The following is a 21,884-nucleotide window of genomic DNA, read 5'->3' on the forward strand; positions in this document are numbered from 1 at the left end:
TAAGCCACCTTCCCAGTCCTGTTAAATATATATATATATATATATATTTTTTTTTTTTTTTTTTTTTGGGTCTGGTCGTGGGTCCTGAACTCTGGGCCTGGGCGCTGTCCCTCAGCTCTTCAGTTCAAGGCTAGCGCTCTACCACTTGAGCCACCACGTCACTTTCGGCTTTTTTCTTTTTGCTTATATGGTGCTGAGGAATCAAATCCAGGGCCTCATGCATGCAAGGCAAGCACTCTACCACTGAGCCACCTTCCCAGCCCCCTCACGGACTTTCCTACCTGAGCTGGCTTTGAACCACGATCCTCATATCTCAGCCTCCTGAGTAGCTAAGATTATAAGCATGAGTCACCAACGCCCGTCTTTCCACCATCTCTTTTAAAACATATTTTTATTACCTTTAAGTAGTTGTACAAAGGACTTGCCATTCAACAAAGCAGTTTATGAACACAGTGCATCTTGATCAGTATCACCCCTCTCAACATTCTTACCCCTTCCCTCACTTTACTTAGTTTTGTAGGATATATACTGAATTCTTGGCTGCATTCTCCTCCCTTCCCCCATCTCTTCATTTTTCCACTGTCCCTCACAATCTGTCTTCTATTGCACAATGTAGTTGGTTGGAGGAGCAGTTTTAGTTGGTTGGAGGAGCAGTTGTGCCATTAAAAAGGTCAAACTGACTACAAGCGTTTGCTTCCTTCTGCTACTTGATGGTAAAGTGCTCGCTGTTGGCCATTCATCTACCTTTGACTCTCTTCCCAGTCTTCCTGTGTTGTCAATTTTGAACAGGTCTCTGGATGGTTGCTTTTGGTTGTAGATATTTGGTGGAAGTGAATTTTTCTTGGCTCAGTAATCTTCAGAAGGCCTGTGTTAGGGAGGAGCTAGGGCTCTGGTCCAGGGTTGCTGGAATCTTCCCAGTGACCTGCGGGTCTCAGTGTCAGTCTCTTCAGCCCACACTTCTTCCCAGCCCATGTGAGATAACCCTTGCGGAGTTTTCACACAGTCCAATTTCTGTTGTTCCCCTGTTGCTATAGTGATAAGTTGCAAATATGCTTCTTGAAGTGATTTCTCATGGATCAACATTCTGAATTCAAGGAAGCTCTTGCTGCCAGCGTGTGCACTCTGCCCCGACTGCTGCAAATAAACAATGTCTGTTTTGCTCACCAGGGTATTTCTCACCAAGAAATATGCTTTGCTGCTTCTCTCAAGACCCAAAGCCATTACATGTCTGCACTTTCTACCACACATGTTCCTATTGGTTTTCTACCTTTGGCAGACTTTTCATCCACGTAGTGCGGGGTTTTCTCTTGCCTGCCTTCGTTAAATATGGAGCTTGCATTAAAAAAATTCTTAGCCTCTTTCTGGCTTTCAGATCATTCCTAAGGAAGTAAGGAAGGTATTCTAAATCTAAACTATCATCTTGAAACTGGAAACTCAACTTATGAACTGGAAAGACAGGTATTGCAGTGTTTTCACAGTAGTTTTGATGACAACAGGTTTAAGCTGCATAATGGCCAATAGTTTAATCTTTAAACAAAGAGAAGATATCAAAATAAGTTATTCAAAGATAAAAAACCTTCCAGGTAAGGTTGGTGCTTTAGGTGTATATATACCTTGGGAAGATTTTCTGATGCAAACCTTGTGACTTTAAAAATGTATTATATGAAAGGAAGATAATACGTGTGAGAAACCCTTCATGATACTGAAGCAAATTGCAGTCCAGTAAATGCGAATGGGTCCTGGGTTGTCTCCTTTAATCAGCCTCTATAGACCATTAAAGTCTTGGACCATGAATATTAATTTATATCATGAATGCTAGCTGATTAAGTGAGAATTTTGTGGTAACTTTTATAAAAGATAAGGCATTAGATATTCATAAAAAATTACCCCTTTGATTAAACTACTACTATTATAGAGAAAATAAGATTGGGCTTGAGTAATTTTGAATGTAGAAATGTAACTCTGTACAAACATTAGCAGTTTCTTTAATTAAAGCTCTCTTATTAAAGTATCACTTTTTGTCCTGAAAATTGGAAAAAAATGGAGAAATTTTTATTTTAAATTTTCCTGATTTTTTAAACATAGAATTGTGAGGTGCATATGAATGCTGTTTTTTGTTTTGTTTTGTTTTTGCCAGTCATGGGGCCTGAACTCGGGCCTGGGCACTGTCCCTCAGCTCTTCAGCTCAAGGCTAGCGCTCTACCACTGGAGCCACAACGCCACTTCCAGCTTTTTCTGCTTATGTGGTGCTGAGGAATTGAACCCAGGGCCTCATGCGTACAAGACAATCCCTCTACCACTGAGCCACCTTCCCAGCCCTAATGCTGTTTTATTAATTTTTCCGTCCTGAAAAATGAGAAAAATAATAAAGGAATTTTTATTTTATTATTTTTTTCTTGGTTGTTGGGCTTGAACTGAGGGCTGAGGTGCTTTCCCTGAGCTTTTTTGCTGAAAGATAGTGCTCTATCACTTTGAGCCTCAGCTCCACTTCCAGCTTCTGGAAGATAAGAGTCTCATAGACTTTCCTGCCTGGGGTGGCTTTGAACCACAATCTCAGCTTCCTGAGAAGCTAGGATTATAGGCATGAAGCACTGGCACTTGGCTCAGAATTTTTTTTTTTTTAAATTTCCAGATTTTTACATAGAATTAAGAGTTGCATTGTTTTTCATTTTCTCCATTTTTAAACCTTCAAATGAGGAAAGTCCTTTACTTCAAATAAAGGGTATCACATTTAATTTTATCAAAATATTTCTCTGCAGTTCACAGCCATGTTCATTTCACTTGATGTGCTTTTGTGAGCATAAATGTAAAACAACCAACCAACCAAACAAGCAGCAGCTATCATCTCCAGGTTTTAGTGTGGTGGTTTTAAAACAGGTCCCAAAAATTACTTGGGTCTACTCTTATTTGAGGGGTAGAGCCTAACCCCTCTCTTCTTGATGCCAACTGGACTTAACAGCTTGCTCTTAATGAATGGATAATGGGTGATGTGATGGGAGATTCCAAGAACAGGTTAGAAGTCATCGTGGCTTTTTCCTTGGTCTGATTTTTGGGTAGTCTGCTCTGATGGGAGGCTAACTTCATGCTGTGAACAATCCCAGCTGATTCTGTGAAGTGCTTGTTTGGTAAGATAGTGAGATCTCCTGATACTAGCAAATAACCAAGGCCTCTCCCAACAGCAGTGGGAGTGAACCATCTTGGACACAGCTGCTTCAGGCCTGTAGAGTCTGTGGAGGACAACAGCCCAGCCGCTGTCTTGCCTGCAGCCTCAAGAACAGTCTTCAGCCAAAACCATCCAGGCAAGTCAACTCTGAATTCCTGGCCCACAGAAACTATAATCAATGTTTGTTTTAAATGGGTAGGTTTGGGGATCATTTGTTATATAGTAGTAGACAGCTAAAACAATGTGATTGATTTTATTTTCTCTATAAGGATGCACTAACACAGACTGTGCACTGATAGTTCATCAATTGTAAAGCAACTAGCTTAACACTCATTATTGCCTGCTTACATCTTAATTATCAATCCCCCCACCCCCACATCTTGATATCCCTACAATTCCTTAACAGTTGGATCAATAATAACAACCAATATTAAGGAAAATTCTGAAAGCTTCAGAATGTTCTGGACTCAAGGGAAGAAAAAGACTAAATATTTTTGACAATGAAATAGGTCCCTTGACCATTTAAAGAATGTGAACCCCTGACATATTTGTTGACCAGAAAAGGAGTGACTGAAAGGGAAACTTCTGTGTTCCTTGTTTTTTTTTTTAATTTTAAATACTAATAAATAGAAAACAACACTAGCAATGAGTCCTGCTAACATCTCATGTTCTACTCTACATTGGCCATAAAAGGAAGCTAATGATCAGAAACCTGCTGTAACTTGATAGACAAGGGCAGTCCTAGGGCTGAGACAATGGAGCGGGCAGATGAGAAATAAATGGAAATGTCTGGGCAGAGTTGATTAGTAATTGCTTTCCAGGGCGCTAGAGGAAAAAGCTGGTAAGTATACCTGGTGTCTATGTCATCTGAAACTCAAACCTATTTGCTTCCAGGAGGACATGGGTCATAGGATGATAAATGTTGGAGTCACCAAACAGGTCCTTCCTCTTCATCCCCATCTCAAGACCAACTGATTACTTTTGAGTTAACTTATTAGGGGTAAGAAAAGTTCCTCTTCCTCCAAACCTCTCTCCTCTTGGAACTCTGCCATTGTGGGTGGGTGTGACCTCAACAGTCATGAGAAGAGAGATGTATTCCCAAAAGATCTACACAGAAGAGGGTAAAGGAAAACTGGTTTGTTTTGATAGAAGATCAAAATGTATCACTTAAGAAGTTTAATTTCTTTCTGGCTCACTTCATCAAGCTGTTGGTTACAGGGTTGAACTTGTGTATGAAGTTAGTTTATGGAACACTCTGTCCTTACGGGAGGCAGATCATGACAGAGCTTTATTTTTCTCTCATTCTACTGTCTTCAGTAGTGAGCTGTTTAATCTCTCTCTCTTTTAGCCGCAGTTTGAGCTGATCCCACTGTTTTAGAAGTTTTAGTTTTACCTATTTAAAATGCTCATACTGTCCTTTTATTAATCTAACACCTAAGTTCAGTTTGGACAAACACCTGAAAGCCTAGGATGGAGGCAGGGAAGGGAAGACATATTAGGCTCCTTGGTTCTTGGCTATGGTCTGAATGGTTCTGTTTTCCTGCTCTCTGCATTCATATGTTGAACTCCTAACCCCTAATATGATTCAGAGATGAGGTCTTACAAAAGAATCCTGAGAGAGACACCATCTTTTCTATCACCTAGGGTACTGGAAGAATTTGCCATCTATGTAATAGAATATGAGCCCTACCCAGTCACCACATCTGCCAGTGCCTTTGCCTTTGGATTCTCTAGCCTGTAGCACTGGGAGAAAGTGTTCAGTTTTGTAAGAACCTCCCAGTGTATGTCAGTCTAAAGGACTACTCCCTTTGCTCTTCTGTCCTTTCTCTTCACTCTCTTGCTGGCCTTTCTGGCACCTCTAGGATTAAGTACAGAAGGGACAGGGATGGTGGGAAGAGCAGTTTTCCTGAGAGCTGAGTTGGGCCTGGGCACCACAGAGGAACATGTCACATCTCCCTCACGGGTGGAGAACGAGGACATGTTTGCAGAGAGTTTCTGTAGAGTGGACCTCATGGAAGGCAGGTGGCTTTAAGTCATTTTGAAGAGACTTGACTCAAGAGATCTGTCACCTAATGGATAATATAATAATATAATAATAATATAATATCCTAATGGGTCAGGTAATCCCAAGGAGGGAAAATCTTATGGAAGCAGTACCAGGTCGACAGGAAGTTCCCAGTATGGAGACCCAGCCAAACTCGGTCTGTAAGCACAAGAGCCAACATCTGGGCAGCTGCTACCCCAGTCACCGACACATGATATTGGCATGAGTCAGATGAGGTCATGTCTGCTCCTGCTCTGTCCTCTCTTTTGACCACATTTTGAGGCAGGCAGTAAGTGGGAGGAGTCAAAGGCAGATAAACACTACATAGAGACTTTCACCTCTTACCCTTCACAGGGTTCTTCAGAGTGTGTTACACATGAAGGCTTGATGGGAGGAGATATGCCACGTATTAGGTCCCCCAGGGAAAAATGGCCCCTTTCCCCATTGTTCTTGCTGGGTGCACACATGGCCCCCTCACCAGAGGCCCCTGTCCAACATTGGTAACCCAGGTAACTGGTGTACCTGATGGCAATGGGCAGTTCCCCAGACTCTGAGGTCTTTGCTGCAGCCACACCTCCTCCCTGCCCTCTCCCTATCTATCAGTCTTCATCATTAGTTCCGCCCTTTGTTTTGCCCCTGGCCCCCTTGCCCTCCCCATTTCCCTTCTCTTTCCCTTCCCCTGCATTGCTTGCACCCCCAGCACACCTCCATCTTGTTCAGGTCAGCAATATGCTCTCCCCCTAATAAACTCTTTTTCTGCCTGAACCGTGTGGCAGTCTCCTTTACACCAAGCAAGTGTGAAGATTTAGGTAAGAATGGATTGGACTCTGAAGTCAATAGAGAGGCTGTTTATTAATGCCTGACAGTGATTTGCAAAATATCTGTTTTATTTTTAGCTGACATAAGAGAAGATAACACCTGAAAATCAGGGGAAGGAGGAAAATAAAGTTATTCTGGGGTGATCGTCGCTCTCTTCTGAGTCTAGCTTTTGCTTTATATACAGACACTTAGCTTCTGACCCCTCGTAAGTGCTCAATAAATATGATGTGGAAATACGGTTATCTTCCATATTATAACAACCACATCAAATTCTTCCATGTTCAGACCCTGTGGTAAGTGACACACAGGACGAGAGGCTCACAGAGGTTGTATATGCATGGCTGGTAGAATTCCGTTAGTAGTGGCAGGTAAGCACCTGGGAAGTCCTATTTTCTGTTTCATAAAAGATACGCAATTAAGATGTAATGTGCTTTTAGTACTAATTTCCTCTTGGCTAAGCTGAAAGGATGAGGGAAAATGAGGAAGTTCAGGTCTATTACTAAATCAAACTTTAGAATTGTGGGGGAAGGGAGCAGAGGCAGGGCCCACAGAATAGGATGCTCCATTTTGAAGCTTCATGAGATAGTTGCAGTGTCCATACAAAGGACATGTTATGGTTTAGAAGGGAGGCAATGAGCTGGGCCCCAGTGACTCACACCTATAGTCCTAGATACTCAGAAGGCTGAGATCAGAGGATCATAGTTTGAAGCCAGCCCAGGCAGACAACTCCATGAGACTCTTATCTCCAATTAACCACCAAAAAACTGGAAGGGTTGCTGTGCCTTAAAGTGGTAGAACACTAGCCTTGAGTGAAAAGGCTCAGGAACAGTGCCCAGGCCCTGAGTTTAAGCCATATGACCGACTCCCCCTCCCCCCCCCAAAAAAAAGTGTTTACCCTATGATATGTTAAACATTACTATATCATGTGAGGGTATGATTGTTTTCATTATTCATAAATTCTCATTCTGGTTCATCTCTCATGCCCTTTACCTATTTTTCTTCAGTGCAAGCTTTGTGTTTCATATAAGCACAGTACCAGCTCCGCTTGGAATCTGATGCTTTGTTTGTCGTGAGTCCCCTCTTGTCATTAGTAATTGCAGACATTCCTGCCTTATGGAATTTCCCAAGGGACCACTATCCGAGACTCCAGCCCATGACTCACTCTTCTTTATCTGCTCACAAGCAGAACTGACTCCCTCCATAGCCTTGAAGATGAAGAAATGCCGGCAGTGGTCTTTATGTCTCTCCTCTAAGTGCTGTTAATATTGGAAGATATGAACCTTCTTCTGGAAGCAGTCTGAGGACCCTTTAGTTCGAGTGGGGATTTTATATTTATAGCCTATGCTCTATCTGTACATGAACAACAAGATGTATTTGTCAACCTGAACAAAGAAGTTTGTATCCTTAGCAAGGCTGATCACCCTGATTATAGGATGAACCTCTAATCAATGTCAATCTCAGATTGCATCCTGATTATGTCATGTAGCTTGGAGAATCTCAGTATTTTGTTCTAGGGGCTTCCTGTTTTCAACATGGAGCCTTGGACTATTCTCCTGGTCAGTCTGAGGCCATGGAGAGACTGGTGGGCTGGCTGTGGATTGTCAGCCATCCAGTGTCCAATAGTACAATTTGGACAAGTCTCTTTGTATTTTTGAGCTTCATATATATATATATATATATATATATATATATATATATATATATTTTTTTTTTTTTTTGGGTCCAGTCATGGGGCCTGAACTCTGGGCCTGGGCGCTATCCCTCAGCTCTTCAGCTCAAGGCTAGCGCTCTACCACTTGAGCCACAACGCCACTTCCGGCTTTTTTCTTTTTGCTTATGTGGTGCTGAGGAATCGAACCCAGGGCCTCAAGCATGCAAGGCAAGCGCTCTACCACTGAGCCACCTTCCCAGCCCATTTTTGAGCTTCATTAAAGCTGGGTAAGGGAGCAGAGAAAGGAATTGGTGGATCTTCTTTTCAGATGACTCTACTCCACATCTCACTTCAAATCGGTCTTGTCTTATATCACTGATGTGGAAGACACTAGAAAGACCTGGTTTGAAGTCTGTAGTTTGCTTCCAGATTTCTTCGTCCCCTGGAAGAGGTCATCTCCATGCTTCCCGCTCCCTGTTCCCGTATATGGAGTCAGAGACCGGAGCAGTCTGCTTCTCTCCTCGCCCCTCACGGTCCTTCCTGCTAAATTTAGTAATCCTTTCTTCTTTCCTGAAAAGGAGCTATAAAAACCACTCTTATCCTCAGACCCAAATTATGCTTGGGATCAGAAAGTGTTCAGAACGTGGAAATGCAGTGTTTTTTTCAAGGATTTAAATGCAAAGCAGAGTCACCCCACAGCGCCTTCATCGCATTTTAATTCTATTTCATGTAGTGTTAATTTAAAACCACAACCCGTGGAGCACAGCAGAGGACATGACAGTGAAGCCAGAAGGTATAGGCCTGGGAAGACAGATAACGTGTCTTGGCCTTGTCCCTCGATAACCAGCCCACCTTCCTCCTGTCCATGGCCCAGCTTTCCTAGCACTTGATTTAATAACTGTAGGGGATTCTCCAGGCTTAATTTATTGTCTTTTCCCATGGCAGCTCTCATGATATTACCAGCTTTTTTGTTGTTTTTGTTGTTGTTTCTGGAGCTTGAACTCTGGGCCTGGGCGCTGTCCCTGAGCTCTTCAGGGACAGCTCTAACACTTGAGCCACAGCGCCACTTCTGGTTTGCTGGTGTTATTTGGAGATAAGAGTCTCACGGACTTTCCTGCCCAAGCTGGCTTTGAACTGCGATCCTCAGATCTCAGCCTCCTGACTAGCTAGGATTACAGGCGTGAGCCACTGGCACCTGGTCTACTAGCTCCTTTACAATGGACTTGGTACTGTCTGTCTGCTCTGCAGAGTCAGTCAGTGCACCCTGGGTTGAGGATGCAGGAGGAGATGAAGTGATAACCAGCCACATCCGACCAAGAGCATCCTCAGCATCCTCAGCCACACACTCTTCACGTGGCTCCCTGGAGGTGGCTGTTTGATACTTGCTTTTGCTTCCAGTCCTACAGAGGCTCCAAGAACACTGGGGCTTCTAGTACTTCTCAGGGACAACTGAGAAGTTTCTGACATGCACATGAGAACCTGTGAGACACAGGTTTGGTTGTGTGGCTGAGTCTTACAGTGCGCCCTGCTGTACCTTAGAGGAGGGATGGAGAAGACTTGATGCAGACAAATGCTTTCTCTTAAGAATCCAGAGCAAAGCCGGGCGCTGGTGGCTCACGCCTGTAATCCTAGCTACTCAGGAGGCTAAGATCTGAGGATCGCAGTTCAAAGCCAGCCCGGGCAGGAGAGACCGTGAGACTCCTATCTCCAATAAACCACCAGAAAACCGGAAGTGGCGCTGTAGCTCAAGTGGTACAGCGCTAGCCTTGAGCTGAAGAGCTGAGGGACAGCGCCCAGGCCCAGAGTTCAAGCCCCACGACTGACCAAAAAAAAAAAAAAAGAATCCAGAGCAAAGGTTGTGTATCAGCCAGGGGTTATGGTTCAGCTTACCACAGGACGCTCAGAGGTCCTTCGGGGCAGCATCATAGCAAGTGACGCATGAGACCAGCCAGGCCTTTCATTTCATTTCCCAGAATGGTGGGAGGAGAGCCTGAGATGAAGGCATGGCTGGTTCAACAGAAGTGACACCCTTCCAGCCCAAATGGTGGGAGGAGCCACCAGCAATGCCATGCTCTTGAGCTTGGTGTAACGGTCAACGTTTCATTAGGGCAAGACGGTTGAGAAGTCGGGAGCAGGAAACTGCATTTCTGGAAGGCGTTAAGTTGGGTGGCGGGAGTGACTGTCCCTCAGCCTTTTGGGATAGACTTCTCCCAGACATTTGGGGACATGGAAGACTGAGTTAGAACAACATGAAATGCTTAAGGTGACAAAGCATGGTGTGACAAGAACTCGAGACCAGAAGTCTCACCAGCCTCTGTCACTAGGACACCACATCTCTTGTCCCCTCCCCCCTGTTCACAGGACCTCTGATCTTCACTCATAAAATGTCACCCTTGAGATTCTGATTTGGAGGTGGGGGTGGTTACTTAAGGCTGTCTGCTGAGATTGAGTTCCACCTGTGTGAGGAGACAGAGAGAAACACAAGCTGGGTTGTGCTCATTTGGCTCAAGCCTGGAAAGAACATTTTATATTTGACAACGTTGAACCAGGGAACTCACCTGCCGCTACACAAGCAAAGTGACCTTTTTGCATTATGGTAAATTGGGAAACTTGGCAAGGACAAACCTGCATTCCAAGGTGAAGGGCAGATAAAGCCAGTTAGGAGCTATCCTCGTGATGAACGCTGGCTCTCTGTGTGTTCTTCAGGAGCTAGCATCTACTGGAGGTACAGGGGGTGATGCTGACACTACCGCGCCAATCTAAACAGAGCCTGCTTAGCCCTAAGGATTTCCAGGGGAAGAATTTGAGCACAATGAACAAACCAGATGGAAAGTTTTAAATACTACTCACCAGAATGGAGACTTATTTGCAGTTACTGACAAAGAGAGTGAAAAGCTTGAGTGAGAAAGATAATGCTGTTGGGCTTCAGGTGTGGTCAGAACAGACCGGATTTCTAATAAGCCTTGGTACATCCTGTCATTTAGACTTGAGCAAATAGTAGAAGCATACACCCACAGAGAGCCCATCAGAGAAAAACAGTCCTGTTTCCCCACAAATAAGATAAACTACATAATCTGTATTTACAACTGGTATTATGTGTGATAAACCCTGATAGGCATCATGCAAAACAGAAAAAGAAAAGAAATTGCAGAATAATTTACCTACTGAATGACTTTCCTTAGCAAGTTATTCACATTCTCAGTCTCTCAGTTTTTTCATCTGAAAATGAGGATATTAATTCTACTGACCTTACAGGGTTGTTACATAAAGGATTTAACGGAAAACTTGGCACTGTACCAGAAGTATTCATTATTATTATTCTGATTATATATACAAAGTGGTGTTAAGCTTCTTGGGATGTGTATGAAATTTTATGATTTATAAAACACTTAGACATAATGACTCAGATGTTACTGGATTCTCACAACAACTCTGCAAAGAAAGAATCATTAATTCCATTTTGCGTACAGGAACGGAGACTTCCTTGATGTTACACACCTAAAAGAAGGACTTCAGATTGTCTTATTTTATGTTTTGTTTCTATATAGCAAAAATACACGAGAGTGATTTATGAAAAATAGAGATGTACTTAATTCACAGCTCTGGAGAAGGGAATCCAAGGTCAAAGTTGGAGAAGGGAATATCTAGTTCCTCTGTTAGGACCTCATGCTGTTTTGTAACTTGACAGAAAATCAGAAGGGCGTGTGTGTATGTGTGTGTGTGTGTGTGTGTGTGTGTGTGTGTGTGTGTGTGTGTGTGTGTAAGAAATGAATAATGAGGGGTAGTCTTGTTTCACAGTCATCTCTCTGTGGTAAAGAATCCACTCCTGGTCTGGGAAGGTGGCTCAGTAGTAGAGTGCTTGCCTTGCATGCATGAGGCCTTGGGTTCGATTCCTCAGCACCACATAAGCAGAAAAAGCCAGGAGTGGCGCTGTGGCTCAAGTGGTAGAGCACTAGCCTTGAGCTGAAGAGCTGAGGGACAGTACCCAGGCCCAGAGTTCAGGTGCTACCTCCTCCAGCCTCCCCCTGCCCCACCAAAAAGAAAAAAAGAATCCACTCCTATGAGAATGAGAACTCTTTCTCTCCTGGGAGAATTAACCCAATTTCCCAAGGGTGGCTGTAACCCCTTCACAGTGGCTGAGACCTCCTGATCCAACCACCACCTCACACATTGCTACAGTGGGAATCACATTTCAACAAGACTTTTACAGTTAATTATTTAAATGGTAGCAGGGTTGACTTTTAACTGAATTCATTTTTCTTTTCACTTTTTTCAGGTACATTTCATAAAGACAAAGGAAAATGGAGCTCATGTTCTTAAGGGCTATGGTATCTGGAAGAACCAACAGTCAAACAAATGGAAATGACTCGTACTAAGTAAGTGACTAATTTTAGTCAGGATGCCGGTGACCCAGTCACTGCTATGGAAGTATAGGAGTAGCTGTGTAGGGGTGAAGATGGGCTGCCTCTTGGGTACCTGACACATTACCGTTCTTCAGGTAGGACACATCCAACCATGGAACAGAGGTGTTGTGCTGCCTGTAGTCCTAGACTTTCCCTTCTCTAGTTGCTTCCCTTTGTCCACTGACCTCTAGCATCCCGGTGTCTTGCAGATCTCTTGTCCTTGTTGTGTTCGATCACAGCATGAAGCGTCCATTAAAGCCCAATAGATAATGTTGAGTGTGACTGAGTTTCACCGCTCCATTTTCTTCCCAGTTTCCCCTACCCTAATTCTATGTCTGATATGTACATCTTTGAGGAACAAAGGTGGTAGACATGTACACATGAATACTTTGGAGTAGTGAAGAATTTTAGGAGAGGGAAGGTGTATTGGAACTATTTTAGAATGTAGTAAATGTCCTATGCTTCTGAAATCAATAGAATCGTAAGTGAATCAGCTCCAGCAGGTCAAGGACTATGTGTTTCTTGTTCACAGATGTATCAATAGGACTGCCCAACACCTAATGCATAGCTGGTACCCAGCTGTGAATGAACTGGCACTGTGAGTGAACTACTTCCTGGTTGAATCAATGAAGACTCTTCCTGTGGATTTACATGAAATTAATCCTGCGGAACTGAACATTTTGACTGGCTGTCCACAGAAGTGTCATGAAATATATGACTTATTATAGCTTCAAGATGATAAAAACCCTTTCATTCTGAGTCTTTAAAAAAAAATCTGGTAAGCAAGAATAAGGATGATAAAGTTCGTGAAACCTCTCACCCACGTGCCACGGAAAAATCTATTCTTCACCAGGGTCCTCTTGCCCTAAGGACAGCAAAGGGAAGGAGCAGGAAAAAGAAGTTGTTTGATCCCTGAAGTTTTTCCCAGCAAGAGAAGATTGTCTCCCCTTGCAGAGAGGGAGGAAGTTTCCCTGGATCAGTAGAGATTAGAAAGATTGTTGGGCGTGGCACACCTCCTGGGAAGGGGACGAGGTCACACTGCCGGTCTCCACCAAGTCCATCTCTAGAATCAGTACTGTGGCCTTGAAGGGCTGTAGAACATCACTCTTCTCCAGGCCGCACTCAGGCCCACAACCCCCTTCCCTCACTCAGAGTGACTACTCCGTTTCTTGGTCCCTGCTGTTGCCAGGAACGATTACATGGACTAAGCCAGGAAAGTAGGCCAGGTGACTACAGTCCTACTGCTTGGAGCTGGAGCCTGCTGTTGTACCTATAGACTGACTCGGGGAAGAAAACAAAGGAGAAAATGGCGGAGGGTGGCTCTGGGGATATGGACGATGCTGGGGACTGTTCTGGGGCCAAGTATAATGACTGGTCAGATGATGATAATGATGATGATGACAGCAATGAGAGCAAGACCATAGTGTGGTACCCTCCTTGGGCCCGGATTGGGACTGAGGCTGGGACCAGAGCTAGAGCCAGAGCAAGGGCGAGGGCTAACAGGGCTCGTCAAGCTGTCCAGAAACGGGCTTCCCCTAATTCTAATGATACTGTTCTGTCCCCTCAAGAGCTACAGAAAGTACTTTGTTTGGTTGAGATGTCTGAAAAGCCTTACATTCTTGAAGCAGCTCTCATTGCTCTGGGTAACAATGCTGCTTATGCATTTAACAGAGATATTATTCGTGATCTGGGTGGTCTCCCAGTTGTTGCAAAGATTCTTAACACCCGTGATCCCATTGTTAAGGAAAAGGCTTTAATCGTCCTAAATAACTTGAGTGTGAATACCGAAAATCAGCGCAGGCTTCAGATATATATGAATCAGGTGTGTGATGATACAGTCACGTCTCGCTTGAACTCCTCTGTGCAGTTGGCTGGACTCAGATTGCTCACAAATATGACTGTGACTAATGAGTATCAGCACATACTTGCTAATTCCATTTCAGACTTTTTTCGCTTATTTTCAGCAGGAAATGAAGAGACTAAACTTCAGGTTTTGAAACTTCTTCTGAATTTGGCTGAAAATCCAGCCATGCCTAGAGAACTGCTTAGGGCCCAAGTACCAGCTTCACTGGGTTCCCTTTTTGATAAGAAAGAGAACCAAGAGGTTATTCTTAAACTTCTGATCATTTTTGAGCACATAAATAACAATTTTAAATGGGAAGAAAATGAACCTACTCAGAACCAGTTTGGTGAAGGTTCACTCTTTTTCTTTTTGAAAGAATTTCAAGTGTGTGCAGATAAAGTTCTGGGAACTGAAAGTCACCATGATTTTTTGGTGAAAGCAGAAGTTGAAAAATTCATGGCCAAACTGGCCGAGCACATGTTCCCAAAGAATCAGGAATAACTTGTTGACTTTGTTGTTGAGAAGTAACACACAGAGTAAACTATTCCTTTTCTCCACCTTGTTTATATGGAAAAGGAATTCTTTCAGCTGCCAATTTTGACTAGTGAATACCATATTGTATCATCATTGCTGATATCTAACCAAGTTGTTTTTCAGGTTTAAGCTGGGTGAATGAGTATCAGTACTTGTTCTGAAAACATGTTTGTTGCTTTTGATCTCATTGTCTAGATTGACATACTTTTACTATCTGCATAAGTGACAGTGACCCAACTCATCATAAGCTTTTTTCTGTCCTTTGCAGTGATGTAATTTGTGTATCATCAATAGACATGTATGTTAATGCTAGAAAGGAAATAAAAGGAACAGAGAAACTATCTTTGTCAAAAAAATGTATTCTTCAATAGTTGATCACACTATTCTGTATCACACATATTTCTTTTTTCTCCAGTTCATTGGAACAAACACGAATTAACTAAATGATACTGACATTTGTAGTTCTCCTGAACCGTAAGAATGGTTGTTCTTTAGAGGTCTTCATTTGATATTTACTTTGTGAGGTCTGCTGGTGGGAAAGTTTCAACCTTTGCAATTGGGAATGAGTTTAACTTAACACGCATATTTGAAAGATACTGTCAATAGGAATAACTCTAGGTTGACATTTATTTATTAATTAACAAGGTGGGGCACATGAAAGATACTGCTCCATTGTCGTCTTATACTCATTGTTTCTGATAAGTGATCTTCCATCATCAGTGCTTTTACTACTTCCTATTTTGCTCTCAGCTGCTCTATAATTTCTATTTGTTGGTTTCAATTGCTTTTTAAGCATCTGGTTATGAGGATCTTGGTGTAGTTTTCTTTATATTTATTTTACTTGAGACTTAATGAACTTCTTAGATCCTTGGATTTATAGCTTTAAAAAAATCAAATTTGGGTCAGGCACCGGTAATCCTAACTACATAGGAGGCTGAGATCTGAGGATCGAGGTTCAAAGCCAGTCCATTCAGGAAAGTCCATGAGACTCTTAGGTCCAGTTAACCACCAGAAAACTGGAAGTGGCACTGTGGCTTAAGTGTTAGAGCACTAATCTTGAGCTGAATTGCTGAGGGACAGTACTCAGGCCCTGAGTTCAAGCCCCCAAACTGACAAAAAATGAAATTTGGAAAATTGTTACTTCTGGTTTTTTTTCCTAGTAGTTTTCCCTTTGTCTTTTCCTTTACTGAAGACTCCAATTAAACATACATTAGGCTACCTGAAATTGTCTTAGAACTCACTGATACAGAGTAATAGAATTTCTTTCTGTCTCATGGTTTTAGGTTTGGCTTGTTTTTGTTTTGTTTTTGTCAGTCATGGGGCTCAAACTCAGGGTCTGGGCACTGGGTTTCTTTGCTTATGGCTAGTGCTCTACCTTTGAGCCACAGCTTGACTTTAGGTTTTCTGGTGGTTAATTGGGGATAAGAGTCTCATGGATTTTCTTGCCTGGGCTGGCCTCGAACCTCAATCCTTAGAGCTCAGCCTCCTGAATTGCTAGAAATAGAGGTATGAGCCACCAGTGCCTGACTTGTTCTTGTTTTTCTAAGAGCTAGAGGTACATCATTAGGGTATTAATGTAGGTGCTCATAGCTATAAATTTTTATCACTGCCTTTGCTGTGTCACAAAGGTTCTGGTAGGTTTTATTTAAATTCTCATGAGATTTTAGAAACTTTGGATTTCCTCTTGTATCAGTTTGATGACCCACTCATCATTTAACAACTTGTTCAGTCTCCACAAGTTTGAATATTTTCTGTGGTTTCATTTGCTGCTAAATTTTTATTCCGTTATGGTTTAACAGGATACAAGAGACTATTTCAATTTTTTAATATGTACTGAGACATCAGAATATAATCTATTTTGTATCCATAGAATAAATAGTCCTGACAGACATCTATAGAATATTTCATGCAGCTGCCAGATGAAGTTTCTTTGTTAATTTTTTTACCTGTATGACCTATCGATAGGACACTGGCATCTTCACAAGTTAGAGGAAGTTATAGAACACTATATAGGTAGCAGTTTTGATGTTCTTTTTTTTTTTTTTTTGTCCGTCGTGGGGCTTGAACTCTGGGCCTAAGGGCTATCCCTCAGCAATTCAACAATTCAGCTCAAAGCTAGCACTCTACCACTTGAGCTACAGCGCCACTTTAGGTAGCAGTTTTGGTATACTTCATTTCTTTGTATAGATTATATTTCTATCCGGTATCATTGTCCTTTAGAAATCTTCATCTAATATTTACTTTGTGGGGTCTGCTGGTGGGAAAGTTTCAACCTTTGCATTTTGGCTACTGAAATCTCCTATCATTGTGTTGGGTGGGGGTCGATGTATGTTTATAAGTCCAGTAGTGTTTGTTTTAAAAAGTTGGGCACATCTACAGTTGGGCCTAAATTTTAAGAATTTTTGTCACCTTTTAATGGAGAGTTCTACTTACTAATATGAAATGGTCTTTGTCTTGACTAATTTTGAAGTCTACTTTGTTAGATATGTATATAAGTACTCCTGTAAATGGTAGATGTTTACTCAGAAGAAATTTCTAACCTTCTTCTAGCTAATGATTGTTTTTGTCAGATAGATTTCTTCCTTGAAGACAACAGATGGTCGGATCTTGCCTTTTGATCCAACTCACTCTTCTATGTCTTTGGATTGGGGAATTGAGTCCACTGATAGTGTGGAAATGGAAAAGTATGTAATAGTTTTTACCATTTTATTTCAGTTTTAGTGTTAGATTCTTTACTGTGCCTCCTGTGCTTATCTGCTCATCTGGTGGGATTTGAATTCTCCATTTTTTTAAAATGTCTCTGTTGGTCATTCTCTTCTGTGTGTAGGATATCTTTGACTATCTTCTGTACTGCTGCTTTTTTATGGAATGTTTTTATTTATCATTCTGTTACTGATAATGCCTTTGCTGAGTATAGTATTTTGAATTGGCAGCTGTTAACTATTTTGCTTGAAATATGATCATTCCAAGACCTCTTTGCTTCTGTTGAGAGATCTGCTGTTATTCTGATGCATTTACCCTTGTAAGTTATATGTGTTTTCTCATACAGCCTTTGGTATTTTTCCCCCCTTGTTTTCTATACTTAGTGTTTTAACTAAAATATGTCTTGGGAAGTCTGTTTTGACTACAATGTTTCTGATCAGCTCTGTTGGGTGTTCTGAAAGTCTCCTGCACTTGAATAGGCTTCTCTTTTTCAAGCTTTGTGAAGTTTTCTGCTATTACTATGTTGAATATGTTTCATATGCCTTTAACTATCACCTTCTTATCTTCATTATGTCAATAATCATATGTTAGGTCATTTAATCAAGTCCTGAAATTCTTTCAAATTCTTTGTACATTTTTTTTATTATTTTTGTAATTTTTCCTATTTTTTTCAATATGCCTACTCTCTTCAAGCCCTAAAATTTCTTCTTCCATTTTGTACATTCTACTGGAAATGCTTTCCATTTTATTTTGTGTGATTTTCCACTTCTTTTAAATCTTTATTGAGATCCTTATCCATGTCTTGCATTGACTTTTTTACTCCATTCATTTATATTTCCAAGGAGAAAAGCCAAGTGAGCACCATTAGCTTAAAATCTCAGACTTTTGCTTTGGCTTGAAAAGATCTACCGTTTAGCTATGGCCTCTCAAGGGTAAACATGTGGACTTTACTCTGCTGTTGAAGTTCCTACCTGAGCCTGTATACTCACACCCATCAAATTGGCATGGATGAGATTCCTGGATATGAAGTAGATTATAGAAAAGCTTGGTGGTGCTTGTCCCCTGCTGATACTCTGTTGCCCTCACCCATCAAGAAACTAGTTCCATGGTTCTTATGTCTACCTGCTTAGCTGAAGTCCTCGTGTAGGTATGTGTATTCAGGTCTTCCTTGGGTTGGGTTGGTGCAGTGCCTACAGGAGTTCCCTACATTGCCTGTCTTACAGATTCAAGTCTGTTCTTAATTCTGAATTTTCTCCAAGTTGGATTGCTGTTCTCCAAGTATTGGAACTGTTTATAAGTTGTGTGTGTGTGTGTGTGTGTGTGTGTGTGTGTGTGTGTGTGTATGTGTGTGTATGTGTGCACGCGTGCGTGTGTGCATTTTGCCAGAGGGAAAGTGGAGACGGAAGAAGATGAAAATCAAAGCACCTGCCTCCGCCCCCTCTCCTCACCCCCCCCACCCCACCAAATACAACACAAGAACAACCAAAAGGTCCAGGAGGGAACTTCCATCTTGATGTCAGTGTGGCCTCCATCTGACTGAAGTTTATGCCTTCCCCTTTCTTTTAGAGGCTTAAGTTTCAATACTTTTTACTTGTCTCTGTCTGCTTATATTTTCTCTTAGACCCTTACCCAAGCTGATCTTTCCATGAAGTCCTATACCTGGAGTTCATCTACAGAGACAGAGGAAAGATGGCTGTTGGCACCCCGCTCTTTTCCCTCCAGCCTGAATCCATCTGTGAATATATAGGAACTATTCATCTTTTGTCTATCATGTTAGGTGCCATCTGAGCCCAGTTCAGTGTGTCCTCTTCTTTTTGGTGGTCCTAGGGTTTGAACTCAGGACCTCACACTTGCATGTTTTCCCTGGGACTAATTGATACTACTGGTATACACCACCACACCTTCTAATTTGGATTTTTTTTGACAAATAAATTAAATTTTATATGCAGTCACACCTATTAATCTTATATTTCTTTAAGTTTTATTATTATAAAGGTGTTGTGCAGGGGTATAATTATATTTCTATAATTTTTGTGTTAAAAGACCTATCCAGAGTATTTTTTTTTGTGGTTTAGTTTTCTCCTTAATCCAAGTAGAATATATATATCAGTGAATTAAATGCTGAGGCAAGTATTTAAATGGAATTTCTCTCCAAATTTTCTGATTTCCCAACACTTTTTTTCAACATATTTTTATGGAGCAGCTCTTTCTGTGCCTACTGGATTAAGCAAATCTATGATGTCCAAGACTTCTGGCTAGCAGGAAAATCTGTGTCTACAATGCCCATTCTTTTTCTCAGGTCTGAGCTGAGCATCCATCCTTGACCTGAGACTTTTGTTTGTTTGGTTTTGGTTTTGATTTTGTTTTTCTTTTCTTTTCTTTTCTTTTTTTTTTTGGGGGGGGGCAGTCGTGGGGCCTGAGCTCTGGGCCTGGGCACTGTCCCTCAGCTCTTCAGCTCAAGGCTAGCGCTCTACCACTAGAGCCACAGTGCCACTTCCGGCTTTTTTCTTTTTGCTTATGTGGTGCTGAGGAATCTAACCCAGGGCCTCAGGCATGCAAGGCAAGCACTTTACCACTGAGCCACCTTCCCAGCCCTTGTTTTGTTTTTCTGTTCCTGGGACTTGAACTCAGGGCCTGGGAGCTATCCTGAAGCCTTTTTGTGTTTAAGGCTAGCACTGTACCACTTGAGCCAGAGTGCCACTCCTGGCTTTTTTTCTGAGTAGTTTATTGGAGATTAGAGTCTCACAAACTTTCCTGCCTCAGCTGGCTTTGAACCGTGAACCTCAGATCTTAGCCTCCTGAGAAGCTAGGATTACAGATGTCTAGCATGAGGCAGTTTTTGACTCATGCATTTCAGTGTGTTGTGCGTGTTCTACAGAATATCCAATTTTCCTCTTTTTTTCCCAAAGAACTTCTGTTGGGAGTGAGGTGCAGACACCTACAGATACTGTAATGAGAGCTATTTGTAGCAGCTACACCTCAATACTGGTCATTTCTTGTAAGATTAATAAAGCAAACTGCCACGTGACAGCTTTCATACCAGTGAACACATTCACACATGCATATACACACATACACACTTGGTGCTAGCTTGTCAGCTTATCACCATCTCGGCCTGTCACTCTACCAGTTGAAGAGCCAAAGTACGGAGAAGGTGAGAAGAGAGATTGCTGGTGCATATGCAACTGTCAAAAATCTAAAGATAGGTCACACATGTGGTTAAGAATCATCTCCACAAATCCATTCCCCCAGCATATTTTCTCATATCTACATCTCAAATCTGCATTTAGAACTCTGCTAATGTTTCTTCCCAGCTTTCTGTCTTTCTAATAATCTCTTTCCTAGCAGATTTTTTTCACAGGGCTGTAGCAGTTATAGGGTTGTTCACAAATATTCCATATTTTAGTCCTTCTAATCATGGCAGAATTGAACTCAGGCATTTTTGAAGTGATGTGCTTTGGCCAGGGACTTATGAACAGAAGAGCAAAGATATAGTATGTTCTTTGGCATGGAGCCAGTTAAATCCCAGATGGTTAGCTCCTCCATTAGTGTGGATCACGGTGTGAGTCAAGTCCACAGACAATAAGAATATATTATATAGGTGGGAAATTAATCATATTGTTTGGTACTATGAATACTTGGAGACTATTTGTTCCACAGTATTCCTAGTCTAATTTGACTGATATATATATGATATATATAATAGAGGCTATATATATATACATATATACATGTGTGTATATATATATATATATATATATATATATATATATATATATTTGTTGTTGTTGGTTATGGAGGCTGAACTCTGGGCCTGGGCACTGTCCCTGAGCTGTTCAGCTCAAGGCTAGTGACCTACCACTTGATCCACAGCGCCACTTCTGGCTTTTTTCTGCTTATGTGGTGCTGAGAAATCAAACCCACAGTCTTATGCATGCAAGACAAACACTCTACCACTGAGCCAACTTCCCAGCCCAAGACTATATTTTTAAGACAGGAAAAAGTGAGAGATATGACTTGTAAACATGTGGATGTGTGTGTACCTGGAGCATGTTCTTATGATAATTATAATAATAAGAAGAAACTGGATGGGCTAGAGTAGTCAAGGAAATCGGAAGATGGCTTTTCTTTCCTTATCTAATCAGCAGATCTTCAGCGCTGAAGTGGCAATAGTAGAAACTCAGTATTTAACACCAGAAGTCTTATACCATGGATAAAAAGCACTACAGAAACTTTGCTTTATGTGCCTGGCTGGAGGGTAATAGTCTTGTCTCTGCAGCCAGGCAGTCATTTCAGCCTACATGATTGACACTGTGTTCGTACACTGGGTTGCGAAGATTAGTTCATGTTCTTGTTTGAAAGATCTTGTAGTATTGGTCACTTCCCCAGCAGGTGTTTGGTGAAAGCAGAAAATTCAATAAAGAAATTCTAAGCAGATGCATAATTAGTGATAAACACTAACATTTCTATAACTTATCTCAGGTCTGAAGCAAGGATCAGCATATTTAATTTTGGCTTCAATTGGGCCTTTGTAGTGTTAGGGGTCTTTTCCATTTGTTGCCTTGTCTGCACTGCTATGGCTAATAACTTATTAGGGAAATTCTTCAGCTAGCTGGGTGAGTGGGGTTTCTTTCTCATTTTAATTAGTTATTTCAAGGGTTTTTCATAATCTGGATTTGCAAAGACTTCACAGAACCTCATTAATCCTGGAGATTATATTCTTG

The 21,884-nt window shown here is 41.7% G+C and overlaps 1 protein-coding gene across 3 annotated transcripts in view; it reads left to right on the plus strand.

Annotated features, from left to right (window-relative positions):
- The window catches only part of LOC138814010 (armadillo repeat-containing X-linked protein 3-like), a 36,244-nt gene extending 21,446 nt beyond the window's left edge, over positions 1-14,798 (plus strand). For 2 of the 3 annotated variants that reach the window (XM_070002711.1, XM_070002712.1), the window contains exons 3-5: positions 3,180-3,299; positions 11,954-12,053; positions 12,613-14,798. In XM_070002711.1, coding sequence (XP_069858812.1) covers positions 13,387-14,424 — 1,038 coding nt within the window. In that variant the 5' untranslated portion in view covers positions 3,180-3,299; positions 11,954-12,053; positions 12,613-13,386 and the 3' untranslated portion in view covers positions 14,425-14,798. Of the gene's footprint in view, positions 1-3,179; positions 3,300-4,057; positions 4,164-11,953; positions 12,054-12,612 lie in introns of all 3 variants that reach the window. The other variant, XM_070002714.1, reaches the window with a different exon arrangement.
- Positions 14,799-21,884: the final 7,086 nt, after the last annotated feature.

Source organism: Dipodomys merriami, unplaced genomic scaffold, assembly GCF_024711535.1.
Source record: "Dipodomys merriami isolate MVZ:Mamm:240054 unplaced genomic scaffold, mDipMer1.0.p SCAF_6, whole genome shotgun sequence".
Classification (NCBI taxonomy): Eukaryota; Metazoa; Chordata; class Mammalia; order Rodentia; family Heteromyidae; genus Dipodomys; species Dipodomys merriami.